The 21,859-nt window shown below is 38.0% G+C and overlaps 1 protein-coding gene across 8 annotated transcripts in view; it reads right to left on the bottom strand.

Moving 5' to 3' along the window:
• Positions 1 to 21,859, bottom strand: part of ITGB8 (integrin subunit beta 8) — a 46,303-nt gene that overhangs the window by 10,459 nt on the left and 13,985 nt on the right. For 3 of the 8 annotated variants that reach the window (XM_057406214.1, XM_057406215.1, XM_057406219.1), the window contains exons 2-8: positions 18,133 to 18,218; positions 14,513 to 14,687; positions 11,545 to 11,791; positions 9,625 to 9,790; positions 6,747 to 6,905; positions 2,495 to 2,617; positions 2,316 to 2,405 (exon numbers count right to left, since the gene is read on the bottom strand). In XM_057406214.1, coding sequence (XP_057262197.1) covers positions 2,316 to 2,405; positions 2,495 to 2,617; positions 6,747 to 6,905; positions 9,625 to 9,790; positions 11,545 to 11,791; positions 14,513 to 14,681 — 954 coding nt within the window. In that variant the 5' untranslated portion in view covers positions 14,682 to 14,687; positions 18,133 to 18,218. The remainder of the gene's footprint in view (positions 1 to 2,315; positions 2,406 to 2,494; positions 2,618 to 6,746; positions 6,906 to 9,624; positions 9,791 to 11,544; positions 11,792 to 14,512; positions 14,688 to 18,132; positions 18,219 to 21,859) is intronic. The other 5 variants (XM_057406216.1, XM_057406217.1, XM_057406212.1 and 2 more) reach the window with 4 other exon arrangements.

The following is a 21,859-nucleotide window of genomic DNA, read 5'->3' as shown; positions in this document are numbered from 1 at the left end:
GGTAATTTTGATGAAGAAGATTACGTTTTCCAGATAAAAAATGCTTTCAGTTTTTTGAAAATGGTTTTGAAACTGTATTTTTTGCAATTTGAAAATCTATTGTAACAACCATGTGCAACAAAACCTGTTTCTTGTCTGAGAGGCTATGCTGTCTTTTAGCCACACATTTAAAATAAAACAGTAAACATACATACAACTATTATTATCCCGCAGAAAAGGTTCCTAATTGACTTGGTATTTTCTAAACGTCTGATGTTTTGCACCTGTCCTGAAAAGTTTTCTCTGAACAAACCTTAGGGTGATCTAGAGGCTTACTGGATTACTGCAATTATTCTTACTGATTTATTTGGGTCAGGTAGATCTATACATGTCAACAACTGGTTGGTTCCCATTAGGCTTTCTGAAATATAAATGAAAAAGCTGGCTACTTTGCAATTTGTATTTACTGCATACTTTATAATCCTACTTACTTCCAAGAAGGAATATTGCTACTTGACCTTTTAAAAATTCATTAAAACTCTGTACAAATCTATAAGCTGAAAACTGCACAAATTGATTATTAAAATTCCTGGCATATTAGTATAAAAAATTAGTTTAATAGGTCACATTTACTGTTACAACTGGATATTTAATTGCATAGATCTGAACACATGTTTATCTTGGCAACTTTTTGAAAATTAGTGACTCATCTTCGGCTTTTTAGCCAGGGATTTTCAGCTAGGGTTTTCCACAACTAAGCCTAAGGTTTGCCTGCCCAGAACAAGAGTGCAAGAGGCCCACTGTCATTAAACATCAACACTTAATTTATTTTCTTATCTAAGTACTTTTGCTTTCAAGAAAGCAAAATATTTAAGCCCTGTTCACTGTTTGTATACTAAAAGCCCCTAAACTATGATAAAAATCTCAAAGTATAAAATCCAATGAAGTTTAGGATGGGAAGGAAGACACTGTCTAAAAAATGAAAATAAGGCAAGAGGAAACTGGGGGTGCTTGGAGCAGGAAAGTCCCACAGAATCTTCCACTGAACTAAGTCCTTTTTTTGTAAATTTTTGTTTCCTCTCCTTGTATGTTTGCCTTCCATTGTGCTCTAAAAACTGGGGTACTGTGTAAAAGTGGCATATAAAAGGACTATGATCTTCAATTTTTTTTTTTTTGCCAGCAATTTCCTGCAAACCTCCATATTCAAAATGACATTTCTTGATTTTATAAGATGAAGTACAGTATCAGTGAGAACATCTCTACAATTTTCTCCTCTGCTTTTGAATGTCTTTACCTTCTGCATGATGTTGCCAACATGACAGTGAGAAAAATGTGCACAAAACCACTCTATTGACTAGGAAAAGACATGGGACTGGGCTTCTCATTACAGCCAATTTGCTGAAAGCAAATAGTCTGATTTATATGGTTAACCAAGTACAATGGATAATTTCAGCCTCTGATGTCCAACTAATTAAAAATAATGTGATACATGTTGATACCTTGCATATAGCTTTGTAACTGATTTTTCAGCTGTTGGAACTCGCATGTTTGTGTACCCTGCACACCTTAACAGCATTCATACTTGGCTTCACTTTCAAAGCTGTTTACGCCCACTCTTACCAGACTATCTTTCATTCAGTATCAGGATGCCAGTTTCCAGTTTCAAGCTGCCATTCCCTGTCTATCATTTGTGGAAAATGACTTCACGTTCTTCCCATGCGATTGTGTTCTCTTTCCCATACTGTTACTTGCAGTTGAGAACTCCAGGCAAGAGCCATTTCCATTGTTCCATTCCAAAGCCATATCAAAAGTCTTCCACACTGCCATGCCTCAAACCCCCAAGTCATTACCCTGCTTTGTGCTTTCCGTAATATCCACTGTTAACTCAAACTACCTCCTCATGAATTCCTACCTGTTATCCATGTTCTAAGAATTATGCTGTAAAACTCTCTTGATAGTGCACTATCTTTTTGCACTGAATTTATATGGTGCTGAGACAGTGGTGTCTGGTCTACGAACTAATGCCAAAATTCAAATATATCAGATATTTCTCTTGAAAGTACATGGCAACAGATGCAGAAAATCAAACAGCTTATTTAGAATTACGCTTAGAAAGGAAAAAGTGCTAGCTCTTAGCTTTGAGACCCTGACAGCCTGTGAATTTGACAGCCATTGTGGGACAGCTTCACCCACCAACCTGGACATTCAGAAAAGTAGGGAACTTATCCTTGTGGATTTCAGATAGATGCCAAGATCCTAGAAATTCCAGCTTTAGACTATGAAAGGTAAAAATCCCTGAACAAATACAGCATACAAAGCTATCATTCTCATCATACCTGATAGGCTTCTACCACCAAATCATTGAGATTTGCTGCTTGTGATTCGATCTGTCTTGCAACAGTACCAGGCAACAGAGGCAACAGATCCTATGAAAAATACAATAATTTATGCACAATTTTAATTTTTAATATGACTATTGTACTTGTAAAATTGGAAAAACAGGTTTCTAACCTACTTTATACCAGTGGAACTGGCTTCCTTGAACTGCAAAAATAACATTGATGTTATTGTCAATCAACTTTTCAGAGAGCTGGCCAAGGGATGGATGCTCCTGCAAAATATACCAGAAAAGAGAAGACTGCAGATTAGTAGGTAAAAGCCTTATATTTAGCATAGGACACAATGCAGGATTCCAAAACCACCCCAATCCTTACTTCTAAAAGTACAGAAAAATGCTAGGCCTATTTATGAAAGATGGAGGGACGAACCAAATAAACAGATCATGACAAAAAAAGTTACTAGGGAATCACACAGACTGTAACAGGCCATTTACTGTTGCCAACTAAATAGGGAAGTTGCACAGTGGGAGAAATAACTCATATAGTACTATTTTATTGGTTTGAGTTTGATGCTTAAGAAATATGATGTTGTCCCTGATCCATCTAGAACAAGATTCCTAATAATGACAGGTAGGTTCTTGTGAAAAACTCAGGGAGAAAGTACAACATAAGGAAACTGAGATTAAGTATGCTTTTGGGAACAGCAAGGCGAGTAATTAATGAGTAATCTTGATTCTCAGAAATGTATTTTGGCACCACGGATCAGACACATCAACTAAATGCAGCCACTGGGTCAGGTTCTAGCAATGTCAGTATTCTGCACATATCTTACTTAGAGCTGACAACTTTCTCCTCCTCCTCTGTATGTCCAAGACCTGCCTTAGGAATGATGCCTCCACTGCAATGACCTACTACATTTTCTTAACCACACTTGCTCTTAAAGACAGTAGCATGAGATTCATGTCTCTCCCCAGTAATGACATTTCTCTGTTTGGTGAGGTACCTATGATGGCATGTCCTGTGCCAGTGACCTGCCTTTCTACACTTCTCATTGAGAGATCTGACATGGATTTCAGAACAAGAGGTGCCTATGCTTTCATCCAAGATCAGGGGAAGCACAAGGATGTGTGTGGTCCCAGTGGGCTTTGCACACCTCACACCTTGGCTATGTGAGATCCCTCTGGTTCCCGTTCACTAAAACAAACTGTATCTGAAAATCACTGCTTACTTATCACACACCTGTGAATACTTCTCAAGAAGTAAATTCAGTACCTAAAATTCATGACTGAACACAAAGAAGTGACTGGGGACTTGAACTATATTTCCCCTTACAAAGATTTCATCTGGACACCTCCACTGATGTCAGGTCCTTCAAACTCTTTCCCCCCACATACTTCTGCTGTCTTTCTCTTCCTGGCATTTTTCACCATCTGCCCCATATTGTCTCTCTCTCACAAAACCATACTCAAGTTACCCTGCACAATTCATTTCTCCCCAGAGTACCACTTGTTACTCAAGGCACCCTGCAAGTCAACTGCTCTCCTAACTGTAATCTGAATGCCAAGACAGCTGAGATAGCAAGGAGGCAAAATTAATTTTCCATCGTATCACACCATTATAATGAACCTCGTATAGAAAGAACAAAGGAGTTTCTTACTGTGGCTTGATCTTAGCCAGTGTCCACACCTCTCTCTACTTTTCCACCCTTTGGTAAGGGATTATATTCTTTAAGATAAGTGATGAAGGTAACGCAGCAATAAATAGGCCTTCTTTCAGCTTCAACTGGGGAGTATGCCATACATGAGGATCCAGTGAGTATGCATTCCCACTACACAGTAGCTGTGGGTGAACTGCAGCAGCAGTGGTTTTGCTGCCATTTTCAGCAGCTTGCAGCTTGTACTAAGCCCTTCTTCCTTCTCCATGACCACAAAGCACAGTGGTGGGGCCTCCATTGTGCTGCACAACCCTACAGGACACATGCAGCTGGCTAGCAGATCACTGACTCACCAAGTGGTCCCAGGACAAGGGAGAGTGAATCCAGACATTCTGTAAATACTATGTGCACTGTCAGCATGTGAAGGACAGGCAGTGTCAAAGTATCATGAGATGGTTGTCAATTAAATCAGTCTTCCTTCTTAACAACTGAGACTTGACATGCCAGAATTCCAGCAGAGGGGCCCCTCAGCATCTTGGCAACTAACAGCAGGGCTCTGGGATCAGTAGTATCAGAGATGGGTTTCCAAGTGCTCATGAAACCAAAACTTACTCAGATGGAGCTTACTGAAGTCAAGAGATGATATGCACAGATGTGCAAGGGTTGCAGGGACTGGATCTCCAAGTTACCTAGTTTGCTTACAAGTAATGTTGAACTTTATTCCACTTGTCAGCTCTAACTCACTACAGTGTCCAGCTTGCTTAGCAGTACATTAAAGTCTCACTTCAAGTTGGAAAGAAAAATTTTCTTAATTTTAGAAGGGATATTAAAAAAAAGTCTAACCAAACAAACATCATCAGACCCACACTTACCTTTTTCATTTAAGCATATGAAAAGACAACATAAGAAACTGTTGCTTGTTTGTGAAGCCTCACTTTGATTTCTGTGAAAAGCTTGCTGTACTTTATATGTTTTTACCTTATCTCTTCCCACTACGGCTCAGGCAAATGTACTTTATATCATCTTTCTTGTTCCAATTACATCATTCATTTTATTATTTTAACCCACTGTGTTAAGCTGTGAAGATAACTAATACAGATGTTAAATATTTCAGAAAGGGAGTTGACCAAGCACAGATCTAATTAAAATGGACTAGATTTCTTTCCTGTCTTATGCTTTTCTTGCTGACACTGTGTGACTGCTTAGCAAAAGTTAGAAAGAAACAGGCAGAAAAGTGACTGGAAACATTTCTGATGTAAAGGCTGAGCTTATGCAAATAAATAAAGGAAAGTCCTCTTAACTGGCACAAGCAAGAAATAAAAATATTCCAAAATGAAATGTTCTCAAGACTCAGATGCCAAAAACCAAGGTAGGAAAATGTGATTACAGATGGCTCTTTAATTGTGCACAGAACAACAAAAATGCACTGATAAAAAAAGAGGGCAAAAACTACATCATATGACCTATTTTTTAAAAAAAGTGCCAGTCTCCCATGACATTTCATTTAATTATCAAGTAGCTCTGATTCGACTTGTTCTGAAACTACTGAAACTGAACAGACTGGCTAGAGGAAAATAAATAATCCTGACATCTGAGAGGGAATATCCAGGAGGTGACAGGGGGAGTATATGTATGCAAGAACATCAGATAATTTGAAATCCAAACAACTTTCCTGTTAGCACATGCTCAGCTCCCTCCTCCACTCAGCAAGGCCCTGGAACACCCACTGATTCCCAGAAACCTCCCAAAATGTCATGATCACATACCATATGGCAGTTGCTTCCTGCTGCCCCATTATCCTTGTAAGTACCAGTTGCTGGGATTAAGTTCAGGTCAAGTCTAATTTACACACAGCCCTCACTGCTTTCACCAGCACGTTGCTGGGTTGGGCTGAACACAGGCCATATACTTTAACTAAATGCAGCAAGAATAAAACTGTAATGTGCTCCAATGATACCACAGTTCATAATTCTGCTTTCTGATGATTACATGGCAAGTAAGTAGTGATTCATTTTTCTTACATAAATGACTCAATTTTTTAAGCACATAGACAAAACTATTAAAAATTTCAGGGAAAACAATAATTTCTTCAATCACTTATGACTACTTTATAAATTCCTGAAGAAATTATTTCATAAGCAAAAAATATCTGCTAAAGAAGTATTATTTTCTACAGTATTTTTGCACAGGTATGTATTACCATACATTGTCTTTAGACTATGAGATTCAAATGTAATGCTGCATTACTGCCACAAAAGCTTTGTGGCACAAGAATATCTTCTAGTCTATTATGTTTGATTAACTCATTGCTGCTGTACATCTTCTGTTTTACTCCTACCAACCCTTTAAATTCAATGCAGCTGTGCCTCTGTGACCATAAACTGACCACTACCTTGGTCGTATAGCAGGACTGTGCAATTCTTACATTTTACCAGCTTCTTCTTGTGCAAAATAACACACAGGGTATTTCCTACATGTATTTTATCAAAATGTGTGTAATGCTTATTAGATGGCAATAAAAAAAAACACACCAAAAGCAGTAACATAGCCTCCTCTGCTGGGTGCTGCTGTCTCAGACTCCAAAATACTTTATCACAGACAGAAAGAATGACAATAGTTCCAAGTGACTGATTCTTCATTTCACAACTTGTCTACCTAGAAAAATACTATTCTGATAACTGAAATAAGAGCAATGCTTTGACAGTGATATAAACCTTCCTTTATGTAGTTTTACACTGCTTCTCTGAAGGCAGAATCTATGACATATACCTTACCATACTTGTAGCTTTGATGTACACGTTATCCTTCAAATGACAGTTTCCATCATGGGGAATTACGATCCCTGCTAATTTGCTATCAAGGGCCAGATGAGAAGTTTGATCTGTCATCACAAGAAGCAGTCGCTTTGCTTCTTTCCGCCAACCAATATGGCTCTAAAAAAAACCACAAAACAAAAAACCAAAACCCAGCATAACTAGCTACTTATTTTCTAAAATAATAACTAACAACATGAAAAATGAATGTTGAAATCTAGTTTCTGATATTACACTGCTTAGCAGCACTGAGTTTAAGTCAGGCTATATAAAGCATTTTCTGTTGAAATGTGTATCATGTCCTGCATCTGAAAGCTACCACTGTACTCAGTGATTCACTTACCACTTTGCTTTGAAATCTTTCTTTAGAAAGATCTCTCAAAACATACATAAGTCATGCATTACACAGGGGGCTTGGTTAACAGCTGCCACATTGGGTGTGTCACTGTTACGTACAAATGCAAATGCACTGCATTTGTAAAATACCCCATGCTCCAAAAAGCACTACAAACTGTTAATAGGCATTCATTTGTACTGGTAGTTGGTGCCTTCTTTTATTTTTACTTTATATGTATCTACTTTATTTTCTCAGCATTCCATAATTTTGTTTTCTTATACAGCTTTCCAGAAAGGACATTGAATGTGAACAACAAATCAATGAGTGTGTCTTCATGCACTTGCAAATTGAGAAATTCATTATCATGCAGCAAAATACTACATCTATCCACCATCTTAAGGGATTAATAACAAAGCATCATCCACAAGGGTGGATTTAATGTGTTTCTGGAATTCAGTGATGTGAAAATGTAGAAGGGTAAGCTTATACCTAAACTGGGTTAGGTGCCAACTTGTATTTCCATAACATTTATTTCCCTGCAAGAAATAAATGGCTCCTTTAAATTAAACTCTAGAGGCACACACAAATCACTGCATATTATTTTTCATGATTCCCTTTCATGATTACTCCATCTTACTCACTAATTCCGCTTTCCTCTCTTTTCCTCTTTTTTTGCTCCTCCATCCTATGACTCTGCCTCACCTCTACCATTAAGATGTCCAGGTGTCTTTCATTTCATGTGAAACGTATTAGCAACACAGCCCACGTACTCAGCCAGGCTTTGTCTTATTCTCTGTCTTCCTTTCTTTGCTTTGCAGAGAGGGATTTAGCTCCCTTCTCAGGCTCATTCCCTCCTACCTCTGAATGGGGATTAAGTATCTCATAACAGTAGGGATAATAAGTACAGAGGGGTGTGGTGTGTTTTCCAGCTAGTACATTAGGCATGAACCTCCCTCAGATAAATCTAGACAGCATTTCCCCTAAAGAAGACATATTTTGAGTTTTATTTATAAGCAGTTTGTATCTAAAATAACCCCAACTTCTCCTTTAGCACCACAGAAACTTCTTGTTCCTAAGACTCCCATCATTTCACCTTGTCACCTCAAGACTCCTACCTACCTACATCACAGCAACCAAAACTTTAAAGGAGCTTTATGACCTAACCTGCTACCTCTTGTAACAGGGCTGTACTGGCTAAAGCAAGATGGAGCAAGTTATGAAGTTCTACTTTAGGCAAAATGAGTCTGCATTAATCTAAATTATAGTTCATGATGGTTCTTATGAATTGCACATTGTTCTCATTCATTTTGGTTCACAATTCAGTTACCAGGAAAACCTCCCCATTCTCATGAATGTTTCCATTCTGTTGTTTTTGGAAGCATATATTCTAGAGCTCACATGTCATAAGTGTGGAATGTGTCCAATGACAAACGCTGAATTTTAAGGATTTTTTTGAAAGCTTCAGAATGATTTTTTGTAACAGCTATGATAATGGTGTCTACGAAGAGTAGTTTTTATTTACCTGTTTTACCTCTCATCAAAATTTGAAAATAAAATTGGGCCAAACTGTTAATTTTTAGCATAGAGTTACTTTTTGTCCTTGATTCATTTGACTGCTCAAAAAAAAAAAAAAGTGAGGATGGACAAGATAAAAGAACTGTCCTGACATCATCCCAAGGCATGAGAAACACACTAAGCCTGTGATTTGGACACGAGCTGAATTACTTTCTTTAAGAGAACAGAAAGAGTAGAGAATTAGCAAACCCATGTATCAGCCAATTTTCAAAATTCCTATTGCAGTACCATGCAAAGAAGACAAACAACATGCAAAATAGCCCTTTAGAAGAAACAAATTCTTATTATTTAACATGTTTATAGCTTGGGAATTACTGATGCAGATCTTTTCCATCCTTTTCTGCATGGAGAGATGGTGATGAAATTTTATTGAGATACAACAGTTAATTTTTACTTGTTTCGTATTGTTTTCAAATATAAATTATTTAAAACCTGAGATAACATTGACATGCATTTGTTTTCCTCATCTACACAAGCAGATATGTAACCGATCCTTCAGTTTTCAAGTAGGTTTTTCAGAAAAATGTCAGATGGTATTTTGACATTTCACTTAGGAACACAAGGAGGGCTTTAATGATTTTTTAAACTAATTTTGTAGTGAACTGAAATTAATACTCTTCAAGCAAGAAGCAGTTGCTTTCATTGTCCATCCTATGTCAGTTAGGCTGTTTAAAGCCAGAGTTTGAAGAATGTCATGAACCAATACTGACAAATGTTCCCTTAGGCCCTCCTTTTTCAGTTTCAGTGGGAAACAGAAATGTATAGCTAAGGGGGAAATAATGGAAAAGGAGGAAGAAATCTCATTATCAGGCCTGGAAATGACATTTTGAAATCAGGAACATTGAGCGCTGTTTAACTGTATATATACACATATATATACACACACGTCTGAACTACCATTTAGTCTTCTGTTAATAAGCTCCTTACCTGGCACACAGCTGCTTGGAGCATCGCATCAAAACCCCCTTCAGGTGTATCAATATTCCCAGAAATTTTTTGTTTATTAACTGCATTTCTGAATTCTGCTATATTGTCGGTCAGGGATAGCACGTGAATATAACCGTGAGGAGGCATACAATCTAAATTATAATCACTGTAAAAAACCAAAAAAGCAAAAGTCTAGCACATTCTGTATTTTTCATTTGAATTGTAAATATTGAATCTCTATTAACCTATAAATTCCTGTTAGTAATTTACATAGTGCATAGATGCACAGTAGAAGAAATACTGAAAGAAGAATAACTCCACATTAAGTTCAGTAGGAATTAGTTCTCATTTACTATGAAAAAAATGTATTTTTTGGCATTTATGGAAATGTATATAATATAATTTAATATAGTAACAGTACATATGTAGTATTTCTGTCCAGAATGAAAAGAAACACAACATGAGCAATGGTATGACTCAGAGAGTATACAATCCCTTTAGGAATGTCTATCAAGTGATACGGCTTTGTTTTCATTATCTTGAAAAAGAGCTATCACACTGCAGCATTAAGATCCTTTAATGTATTGATACACAGGTGACTGGATCAAAACTAAAATAAAATATAAGTTCCTACATCCACTAGCAGTAAGTGTATATAAAGTGAATGCTGAGATTAGTGACAATTAAAGGGATGGTAAACTCCACTTTCAGTAACAGCTGTAAATTATACTCTTTGAAATTATGCATAAGGGAGAAGTATGAAGTTTGAAGTAAGTAAGCTAGTGCCACAGCGCTTACTTGAGTCATTGCTCTGTGATCCATCTATAGCAGTGGAGTTCATGGCACTGAAGAAGCAGTGCAGGCATCCAGACTACAGCCTGCCCATGCCCAACTCAGTTTACAGTCAAGGAAGAGAAACTGGCACTGTAAGGATTAATATTTCCTCAGACATCTGCTTTTAGGCAAAATGAATCATGTCCTAGAAGTGGTAATTGATCTCCACTCACTACACAGTCTAGATGACTGCTTTATACACTGACATTTATATCAACCTAATGAATTCCACTCCTACTGCCCAATTCAAACACCACTGAAATAAAAAAAGACACTTATGGACTTCACAGAACCTTGAATCATGCCTTCCCAGGAAAGATAATAACAATCAAGAAGGTATGAACAGTTAATATTCACTTTTCCAAGTATTATGGTTTATACAGATTTGAATTTCTCATGAATAATCTTGTTCTCCCATGGCTTTTGGAAGTGATCCCTCACTTTATGTAAGTGTTGAACGCAAGAAAGAAAAGACATGGGATGAAAAAAGAACCACAAGCCAAACCAACTTTCATATTTAAAATGGGAGTTCTTTCATATTACAACAGTGGAATTAGATCAGAGGATTCTCTTTAATTATTCATTAAATTAGCTGAAAGAAACTGTATCACAGAGACAGAAGTAGCACTTTAAGAGTTCATGAATATACAGCCATACACCATTAAGTCCTAACTCAGGAAGTACAAAACTTTGTGATGAATCTAGGCAACATATGCAACATATATGCAAAGTAACTAAGAACAAAATATTAGATTATAGAATTAAATGCAAAACATATTCAAGTATACCAAAGCAGCATGTCGTTTGGCTTGTTTTGCTAAAAACAAAAAACAAAAAACAACCCAAAACCAACCCAGCACATTTTATCTGATACAGAAACAGTTTTTCTGAAATCACTCACCAGATATTTCAGAAGTAATCATTATATAATAACTTTCAGCATTTTCTTAGGAACTCTGCTGGAGAACCAAGGTATAATGAAACACAGACAGACTCTGGAGAGCTTTAAAAATAAATACGCATAATGCATATTTGTGTACTTAAGTAATTTCTCAGTTGTACAATAAATATACAAAGACAACATACCTGCACTGGTTATGGATTCTGCCCGGATGAATGCTAATATAGGGTGACACAGTTTTATCCACATAGGATCCAAACCCAAGTCGAAAATCAAGAGAAATATTCTCCATCTTTTTAGATAAAGCAAATCCAACGGAATTTAGTTTTTCTATATTGTTGTGCATAGAGGCTGAGACGTCAACTAAATAATAAAGATCCACAGGGTATTTCTCTAGAGGACGAACTTTTAACATAAAGTTTGCTTCACTTCCTAATTCAAAGGAAACAAATAAGTTTATTCACTATTTTTAATGGACACTCTTAAAAAACATTTAGTTTTGCAGGAACCTCAGCACAAAGTTCTTTATGTCAGCAAATAGAAGACAAACAAACAAGAAAACCTCCCAAGAGAAAACGAAACCTTGAAGCATTACTCAAATATAAGCCATGAAAGGGTTCTTTGTAGAACACGTTGCCTTTTTTTTTTTTTCCTTGAAGGAGCAATTTATTGTAAAAATCTGACTTCTCCTCATTTTCTTTTAATTCATGGTCATGCAATCCCTTTCACATTGCCCCAAAAAGCAGTTACGACTCAAAGGACACAGATTTGCATAGAAACTGTGGCCAGTCACTTCAAGGCTGACACTTTTAAGTATGTACATGTATCCTGCAAATCGTCTCTCATCTAAGTTTAAAACTACATGTGTACCATAAAGACAGCACAGTAAATTATACTTCAAGTTTATACCAATCTACCTCCAAAGATTTGATGAGAAAACTCAGTAGGATCAACATTTTTTTTTTTTAAAAAAGAGGGTTTAATCTAAAACGAAAACAGAAAATCCATCTTTTGGTGTATACAAAATGGAACTCTTCTTTTAGCTAGGATGACAAATGTCTGTATCTCCTGCAGAAGCACATGACATTCTTGTATGAAATAAGAATGTTAATGCTTTGGAAGTCACTAAAAATAGTCCCTACATTTTTGCTTGCCTAATATTATGTAATGCCTGCAAAAAGAGTGAAGTGCTTAGAGTACAGGCAGTGTAGGTACTGTAATGCATGACTTCAATTTGTTCATTATTTTATGTCACCCAAACTGCAAGCTCACAGAAGAAATGAGGGAGTACAATCTTCGCATGATGAGTGCAGAATCTAATTGAATATTATGCAATGAAGATACAGCAAAGAACAGGAGGAAGGGAGACATTATAGAAGAATTACATAGGCATCAGCAGAAGCTATCTGAACACTGAAACATGCCTTCTCTGAAATGTGACTTCTCTATGACATTTACTAGTGCATATGACATTGCTAGATAGCATAATTCAAGTACATGCAACAAAGATCTGACCCAGAAAAGTTAAATGTGCAAAGTGCTTTCTTTCAGCAATCTGAACATAATCTACTTGAAAATATCACGATTTGCCTGTATAAGGTCTTGCAAGAAAAACAGAATTTCAGTGTGCTGTAACTTGTGCGTTTCCTCTTTGCCAATGTAAATGGAACTACTTTTTGTAAATGACCTTTGCAGATCTCTAGTTTGCATATAGTGAGATGCTGAGTGCAGCTTTTGTTTTTTTCCCATGTCAATCCTGACGGTTGGCTGTATGTAAACAGTGACAAAAAAACCCAGCATCAAAACATCAAAAAAACATATTTGCCTGCATGATTATACTGTATCAGATTTCTGGTTTGAGGCATGACTATAGCTGTACATCTATGTATTTCCCTGGGCTATAAAATACGGGCAAGATGTCTATATATCAAAAGTTATACTTCTAGAGATTTTAGTCTTCTGCCTCCCTGATGGAAGAACTTCTACAAAGCATATGGAACCCTAAACTTAATCTCACTGATTAGTGGCAAAAAGGTTCATTAAAACAAATTTCAGAAAACTATTTTTTTTTTCTTTTAATCAAGTATGCCTTTGAAAATAAATGTGATTACAGACACATCTAGAGCTAGCTCAGTTTCTCACCATTTCTCAGTACAAAGTAGAGTACTGTTCATTTCTTTGGAGGGAGAGTGGGGAAAGGAGAGGAAGTGCTCAAGTTACTTTCTCAGTTTTATTATTATAAAGACGGTAAACCAGAGCTCATTTGTGCTTTACACCCATGAAGAGTCTTCCTGTAACTGACAAAAAATTATCTTTTATACAGTGAAGATCAGTAAGATATTTTTCCTGTTCACTTAATGTTTTTCTACCAAAGACTGATCCCTTGGAAAAGACATATTCTTCTCCAACTCTCATTTGCCAAAGGAAATAAATTTTACAATATGAAACATACCCTGCATCCTTTCATACCACCTTCCAGTTTTGCTGTTGTCTACAACTATTTTAGGGACGGAGAACATACACTGATTTAACTTGAGCTCAGCTGAGGGCAAGCAGAAAATCTCAGATCCATGAAGGGACTTGTAGATTCTATTAGAGGCAGGTGAAATGTCAGGCAGTGAATACCTGTCTCCTTTAAGAATCCAGTCCATTCTTATACATTGACTATGACATCTTTGTGGTTGTCTAGTCAATGCACTTAAAAGTAACCAAGTATTTGTATGACATATAGTGTATACATGTAGATATACCTATAGAGAGTGTATGACAATTATCAAATGATAAATTCAGAAATTCTAACTCAATTTCTTTTCAGTAAGGAATACAGTTGATACCGTATTATATGTACATAAGGGAAAGCTATTTGTGAAGTGTCTAAAGAAAAAAGTTCAAGAAACCACAATGGAAAACAGAAAAGACTACGTAAAATATTTTTTCCACTTATTGCTTGCATTATTCTGATCTTCAGCAGTATATGACAGAAACACTTTTCGATGAAGACAGTACCTGAATATGAGAGCAACACCATCACAGTGTGATTATAGTATTGCTCTTCAAATTAATTATTCCAGCCACTTCTTCACAAAATATCTGTACTTAATATTATTGCACTTTAAACTGACTATAACATCAATGTGTTAGAGACAACCCAACCTGGACGCAGTTGGACAGAAACTTTTCCAGGTGTCACTTGTGTATTTGTCTCATGGTCACTGGACACTGTCACATGAACTGTGGGATTTTCTACAAAATCTGATTGGCAGCCTCTTTTCATTAAGTTGAAAACAGTGTCGCAGCGTCCCTTCTGTGTTGTGTCAGCCATGAAATCCTGTTTAATAAGAGACAAAGTACAAAACAATCTGAACAGAAAAAGCAACTGCAATATCTTCAAAGGAGAACAAAATAATAGTCTTTGAAACAATAAAAAATGCTACTATAATTACATAAATTGTAGAACAAGTTCATGGAAGCCATATGTTTTTAATAAGAGCAATGACAAAATATTTAAATTATAAGTTAAACCTAATTGCCACAATAATTTTTTTCTACAAACGACAAAACTTTTGTAGGAGAAAGAGGATCTTGCGCAATCAGAACAAGCCGACTGGAGAAAAGGAAAATGTACTATCATTATACCACTAAAAAATGTTCTGTGCTATGCTATGAGTTAGTTATAGCAAGAAAGTGTCATTCACATGACATCAACACAGGTTAGTTTTCAGAGGAATCCACTAGTAATATTCCTCAGGCGAATATTTAAAAGTAGCAGCAGAAGATAGCTTTAGATTTACCTAACCTGAATTTGTCTATCACAGATGTCTTAATCCGTACCCTACACCAAAACCAAGGACCAGCTGACTACATCATTTCAATCTCCAGAAACAGGAAGCTATATGCTACAGGACTGGACAGTTTAAGATGCCACCAATATAAAAAAGCCCCTGTAAACAACATGAAAGTGGTTAGAGTGATTAGTAGTAGGATGATCTTGGAAGCAGCATATCCTTTCTTGCAGTGAAAGGGCATATTTGCTAAAATTGTGCCAGCATGATCCAATGCAAAATTCCTTCCTGACCACAAATCTGATGATTAACATGACATGAACAGAAAAAAAAAGACAAAAAAAGACAAGATCCTTTGTACTCTTTCAAAGCATCAGTCCATCCCAGCCACAGCTGGAGAGCAAACAATGGGCAATCTGATAGTTCAGAGGCAAATGGGCAAAATAAACAATCAAAAAGTGCATACAGCCAACTGTGTATGCGAATAGTCATCCAGACCCTGAAAAGACCAGAGAAAGCCCCTGAAGAATGAGACTCAACAGTCATATATCTTGTTTTCCAAGTTTCAACTTATTTTTGTAGTTGACCTCTGATACATTTTTTCCACAAGCTTAAACATACGTTACAGAGAATAGCATTTTAACTAACTGCTATTTAAATACTCTTTTTGATGTATGCATGTTTCAAAAAGGTAGATCTTTAAAGACATTAGCTGCTCTCATTGCTACCACTAACAACTGATATGTTGCATTTTCTGCAGTTCACTGTGTGGGGTATGAAGTCAAAGCATCTCAAGTACTCCTCAAGGCTGATTTTCTCATTAAAAATGTTTAAATGAAGCAGGCATGCTAAGCTGAAATCTGCTCCTGTAACTTTACTTTGGGAAGTTTTGATCTCCATTAGTATGGGTTTTAGCATTCCACAGCCACAGATGTTGGTAGGTGAACTGGCTATCAAAAGTGTGGTCAAAGAGGATTTGACAAATCCATGATTTCCATAAACAGATCTCAGGATTGACATGAGAAGTGTGAGAAGTAAAGCAAGAGAAGCAGACCAGAAGTGAAACTGATTGAATCTGAGCACCTTGTCAGAAGGAGACCTACTGCAACTCCATAGTACTGGAAAGCTAGCAAGGGGTGCTCCGTGATAAATACAAATGTAGTAGGATAAAACTGTGCCCTTTGTAAGACAGAATATCAGGCCACAATAATCATAGAATAGTTAGGGTTGTAAAGGACCATAATATCATTAAGTTCCAAGCCCTCTGCCATGGGCAGGGACACCCCACGCTAAACCATGTCACCCAAGGCTCTGTCCAACTTGGCCTTAAACACCAACAGGGATGGAGCATTCACAACTTCCTTGGGCAACCCGTTCCAGTGCCTCACCACCCTCAAAGTAGAGAACTTCTTCCTTATATCCAAACTAAACATCCCCTGTTTAAGTTTTAACCCATTACCCCTTGTCCTATCACTACAGTCCCTAATGAATAGTCCTTCCCCAGCATCCTTATAGGCCCCCTTCAGATACTGGAAGGCTGCTATGAGGTCTCCACTCAGCCTTCTCTTCTCCAGGCTGAACAGCCCCAACTTTCTCAGCCTATCTTCATATGGGAGGTGCTCCAGTCCCCTGATCATCCTTGTGGCCCTCCTCTGGACTTGTTTCAACAGTTCCATGTCTTTTTTATGCTGAGGACACCAGAAGTGCACACAATACTCCAAGTGAGTTCTCACAAGAGCAGAGTAGAGGGGCAGGATCACCTCCTTCGACCTGTTGGTCACACTCCTTTTGATGCAGCCCAGGATACGGTTGGCTTTCTGGGCTGCAAGCGCACACTGCCGGCTCATGTTCATTTTCTCATTGACCAACACCCCGAAGTCCTTCTCCGCAGGACTGCTCTGAATATCTTCTCTGCCCAACCTGTAGCTGTGCCTGGGATTGCTCTGATCAGGTGTAGGACCTTGCGCTTGGCATGGTTAAATGGACTTCTCCACATTATAATCCATTGTGCCACCTACAGATGCCCTAAGGCTCCTCTTGGAAATCGAGACTTCCATGCCCTCTATTCATCCTTGCATTAGTTATCCTTAGACTGGTTGCAGACTAAGTTAATAATTCCAAAATACTGTATCTCAGATAAAGTTATGCCAGTGCCTTACACTTCTTATTGCCTCTAGGCACACCCTAGGAACTTATTTACCTTCTGTGCTAACCTGAAAGCTACTACAGATAATTTGCGTGTGACCTTCAAGAGCATGTAAGCCTGGAATTGTCAGTGGTAGTCTTCAAAACCTTGCTCTCTGAAGTGCTTAAAATGGATCAGCCTCACTCAAAATTATGTTCTCAACCGTTTTTTTTTTCTGTCAGACAAAACCTGAGATTCCCATATTCTTATAGTTCAGAAAGCAATAACAATTTCAAGGTAATCCTTGCTACTTAAGATCTATCTTCTGTAGTAAGTCTCAAAACTGATAGTTTCTAGTGTCAAAACAAGAAAAATGTAATTTTTTTCCATTTGTGACAGGGTCATAATATATGGTGAAGTCAAAGTTAACTCCACTGTTTGTAAAGCATTTTGCTAAATGCAACAGGCATATGTATAGACTTGCTCTGATATATAAGGACTTAACATAAATTACTGATAAGTAATTTTGCTTTTGAAGCCAAAAGATGCTGAACTCTAAAAGCTACTATAAGTCTGCCAAAGCTGTCTACAAAGCACATGGAATGCATTAAAAAGTTCTCACTTCATGTATTTATTTATTAAAAATGTCTCACTTTATTATTTACTGCAATTTCCGAAATAAAAGATTGTATTTTCTCCTTTGGAAAGTATATTTCACACAATTTCTCAGGTTCTGTCTCCAGGGGTCATTTAAAGATTTTCTTGCTATTTCTCACTATGATTTTCACAGTTTAGAAGTCTTCTACCTTTACAAACCAGAAACAGCTAAAATATAAAGTCAAATGTAAATAAGCAAACTGCCATACCTCTTGAGCACACCACCCACACTCTGGACCCAAAGCAAGGCACCTTGTGCATGTTGCTGCATTTGAAGTGGCACATCTGTTTTCTGCTGCAATGAAACATAAAACCAAACATTCAGGATTTATGATGATATGTGGGAATTGTAAAATACCTGATTTTAAACCACAATTTCAAAAATGACTTCACCAGATTAAGAGTGATGACAGTGTATCCAAACGGAAGTAAAACAGAACAAAGGTAGAGTAGAATACTCGCAGCATACTTTTTTTTACCCACAGTCCATCCAGAACTCTATGTACAGATTCCCAAGGCCAAATTTTAAGATCCTAATTTAGAATAATTTTGAAGTGAAAGTTTACCTTTGGCATGCCCCTTGCTGATTTACTGCCTAACAGAAAAAAAATTACCAGGTAGCTTATCTCTTCATAGACATTTTCTTTTAAGTCATTTACACTTGACTGAGTTACTCATTATTCACTCCGTATGGAACCCAAAATATTTTCTCACTTTTTAAAAGTATTCCCCCTCTACATTTTCTGGAATGAATGGTTTCCCAGAAGAGCCAGATTTTATTTTGTTTTTCCTGAAGGAAATACAAATTTATCCAACATTACATGTGTCACAGATTGAAGATACATCATTCTGTACTAACAACTGCAAAAGAATGTGCCTACTAACAAGTTTATCAGCAAAATCACAGACTCGTTAGGGTTGGAAGGGAGCTCCAGAGATCATCTAGTCCAACCCTCCTGTCAAGGCAGGGCCACCTAGAGAAGGTTACACAGGAACACATCCAGGTGGGTTTTGAATTTCTCCAGAGAGGGAGACTCCTGGGCAGCCTGCTCCAGCGCTCTGCCACCCTCAATGTAAGGAAGTTCTTAAACTCAAATACAAGAAGTTTCACCTCAAAGTAAGGAGGTGAAACTTCTTGTATTTTGGTTTATGGCTGCTGCTCCTTGTCCTGTCACTGGGCACCACTGAAAAGAGTCTGATGATCCTCTTGACACCCACCTTTGAGATTTTTATATGTATTAATGAGATTTTGTCTCAATTTTCTTTCCTCTAGACTAAACAGTCTCAGTTCCTGCAGTCTTTACTCATAAGAGAGATGCACCGGACCCCTGATCATCCTCGTGGCCCTCTGCTGGACCCTCTCCAGTAGCTCATTTTCTTTCTTGTACCGAGGAGCCCAGAAGTGGACACAGTATTCTATATGTGGTCTCATGAGGATTGAGTAGATTGGGAGGATCACCTCCCTTGACCTGCTGGCCACACTCTTCCCAGTGCACCCCAGGATACTCTTGGCCTCCTGGCCACAAGGGCGCACTGCTGGCTTATAGTCACCTTATCATTCACCAATACTGCCAGGTCCTTCTCAGCTGAACTCCACACTAGTAGATCAGCCTCCAACTGGTACTTAGGGTTCTTCCTCCCCAGTGCAGTACCCTACACTTGCCCTTGTTGAATCTCATTAGGTCTCTCCCTGCCCAATTCTCCAGCCTATCAAGGTCCTCCTCGATGGCAGCACAACCTTCAGGTGTATTAGGTACTCACTCCAGCTTTGTATCATCAGCAAATTCTTTATATGCTTTTAACATCTTTGTTTTATAGGTCATTGTTTAAGTTAGTACTCCTTGTAAAGAAACTTTGGCAGTCAAACTGAGAAGAAGAGACAGCCTTTTCAAAGGACTCAGTCAGCTCAACTTGAATTGGGTGGAGAATTGAACTGGGTGGAGAAGGTATTCAGAGAAGTCCTGCGGAGAAGGACTTCAGGGTGTTGGTCAGTGAGAAAATGAACATGAGCCGGCATTGTGCGCTTGCAGCCCAGAAAGCCAACCGTATCCTGGGCTGCATCAAAAGGAGTGTGACCAACAGGTTGAAGGAGGTGATCCTGCCCCTCTACTCTGCTCTTGTGAGAACTCACTTGGAGTACTGTGCACAGTTCTTGTGTCCTCAACATAAAAAGGACACTGAACTGTTGAAACAAATCCAGAGGAGGGCCACGAGGATGATCAGGGGACTGGAGCACCTCCCATATGAAGATAGGCTGAGAAAGTTGGGGCTGTTCAGCCTGGAGAAGAGAAGGCTGCGTGGAGACCTCATAGCAGCCTTCCAGTATCTGAAGGGGGCCTATAAGGATGCTGGGGAAGGACTATTCATTAGGGACTGTAGTGATAGGACAAGGGGTAATGGGTTAAAACTTAAACAGGGGATGTTTAGTTTGGATATAAGGAAGAAGTTCTCTACTTTGAGGGTGGTGAGGCACTGGAACGGGTTGCCCAAGGAAGTTGTGAATGCTCCATCCCTGTTGGTGTTTAAGGCCAAGTTGGACAGAGCCTTGGGTGACATGGTTTAGCGTGGGGTGTTCCTGCCCATGGCAGGGGGGTTGGAACTTAATGATCTTAAGGTCTTTTCCAACCCTAACTATTCTATGGTTCTATGATTCTATGAATGTCAGCATTAGTGTATCCTTTCAGCACATTCAGCACAAGGCTCTTATAGATCTGTGTGCCTCCACATGAGAGAAGTTGCGTGCCCAGAGTTATTCAGAGGGCACATGACCCTTCAGCACACAGCACAGTAGTAGCACTATTTAACAACACTGCTTTGTGGCATATTCAGCATGGTGTATTATAAAACATACTGGAAACAAAATAAATGGAAACACTGTATACTGGAAAGGCTGCATCTGTTAACTGGTCCACAGTGATAATATGCATATCATCATATCAAAACAGTCTGAAGAAAAGTTTGTTTTTCATCCAAAGTTTTTGCAACATGTACAGTCAGATTATCTCTTTCCAACCTGCAATCATACAAGCCATCTCTCTTTTTAGAGTAATGAGAGCTACTGCTCACAGTGAAAACCTGTATTAGGAAAACACATACTAAAATATCTTTGTCTTTATTTAACTGATTTCAGCTATGGATTCAAAGATGACAACCCATATCACATCAACAGCTAGTCCTCAATAGGTCACTTTGAATAACTGATGATCCAAGGAACTTATCAGAGCTTGTAAGCTATTAGTATCAACACCATATATACCATTATCAGTATTAACAAGATAGAAAAGCCTAGTATTAGCACAAATGCAGCATTATACTGATAACATATAGGTTACTGGCCATTTCATTAATTTCAAAGGTCATACCTGTATTTCCGTTTCATATAAACTGCTGCTGATAATTTTTGCCATGCAGACAATGTGAGAAAATAAATTATGAGAAAGGGAGAGAATCACATACATGATAGAAACAGTAAGCTGAAAAGCAGGCCAGGAAGGTTCTGGAACAGAAGGAAAATTGATTAAAGGGTGGGAGGGGTGCATAGGGATAAATAAAGGAGGAGTTGCTAAGAAGAGAGAAAAGAACAAGACAAAAATACAAAGGTTTTTTGTTTGTTTGTTATAAAACCAAACACAGCAAGTTTTACTCGGATGTGGAATGACAGCAAGCTCATTCAGCACTAACACAATAAAACTTTGCATTTGTAGGAAGAAGGCAACAGCACTATGTTCTGCAGTCTGAAAGATTAGACCTGGAAGCCATAGAAAAAAATTACCACAAACCACAGGAGAGGAGAATGAGGATGAAGATTCCAGGCAGGTACAGACATGCACAGGGTTATAGAGCTTGTACAGATTCCTTCCTGGAAAGTATTGGTAAAGCACAAAGGCACAGGATGAAATGCTGCTGAAGGAGTACAAATAAAAGGAATGTAATTGT

The sequence above is a fragment of the Pezoporus wallicus genome, unplaced genomic scaffold (assembly GCF_028554395.1).
Source record: "Pezoporus wallicus isolate ANWC-B61680 ecotype Strahan unplaced genomic scaffold, APGP_CSIRO_Pwel_v1 contig_5879, whole genome shotgun sequence".
In the NCBI taxonomy this organism is placed as follows: domain Eukaryota; kingdom Metazoa; phylum Chordata; class Aves; order Psittaciformes; family Psittacidae; genus Pezoporus; species Pezoporus wallicus.
Note: the sequence above shows the minus strand (reverse complement) of the source record. Positions and strands in the feature narration are given on the sequence as shown.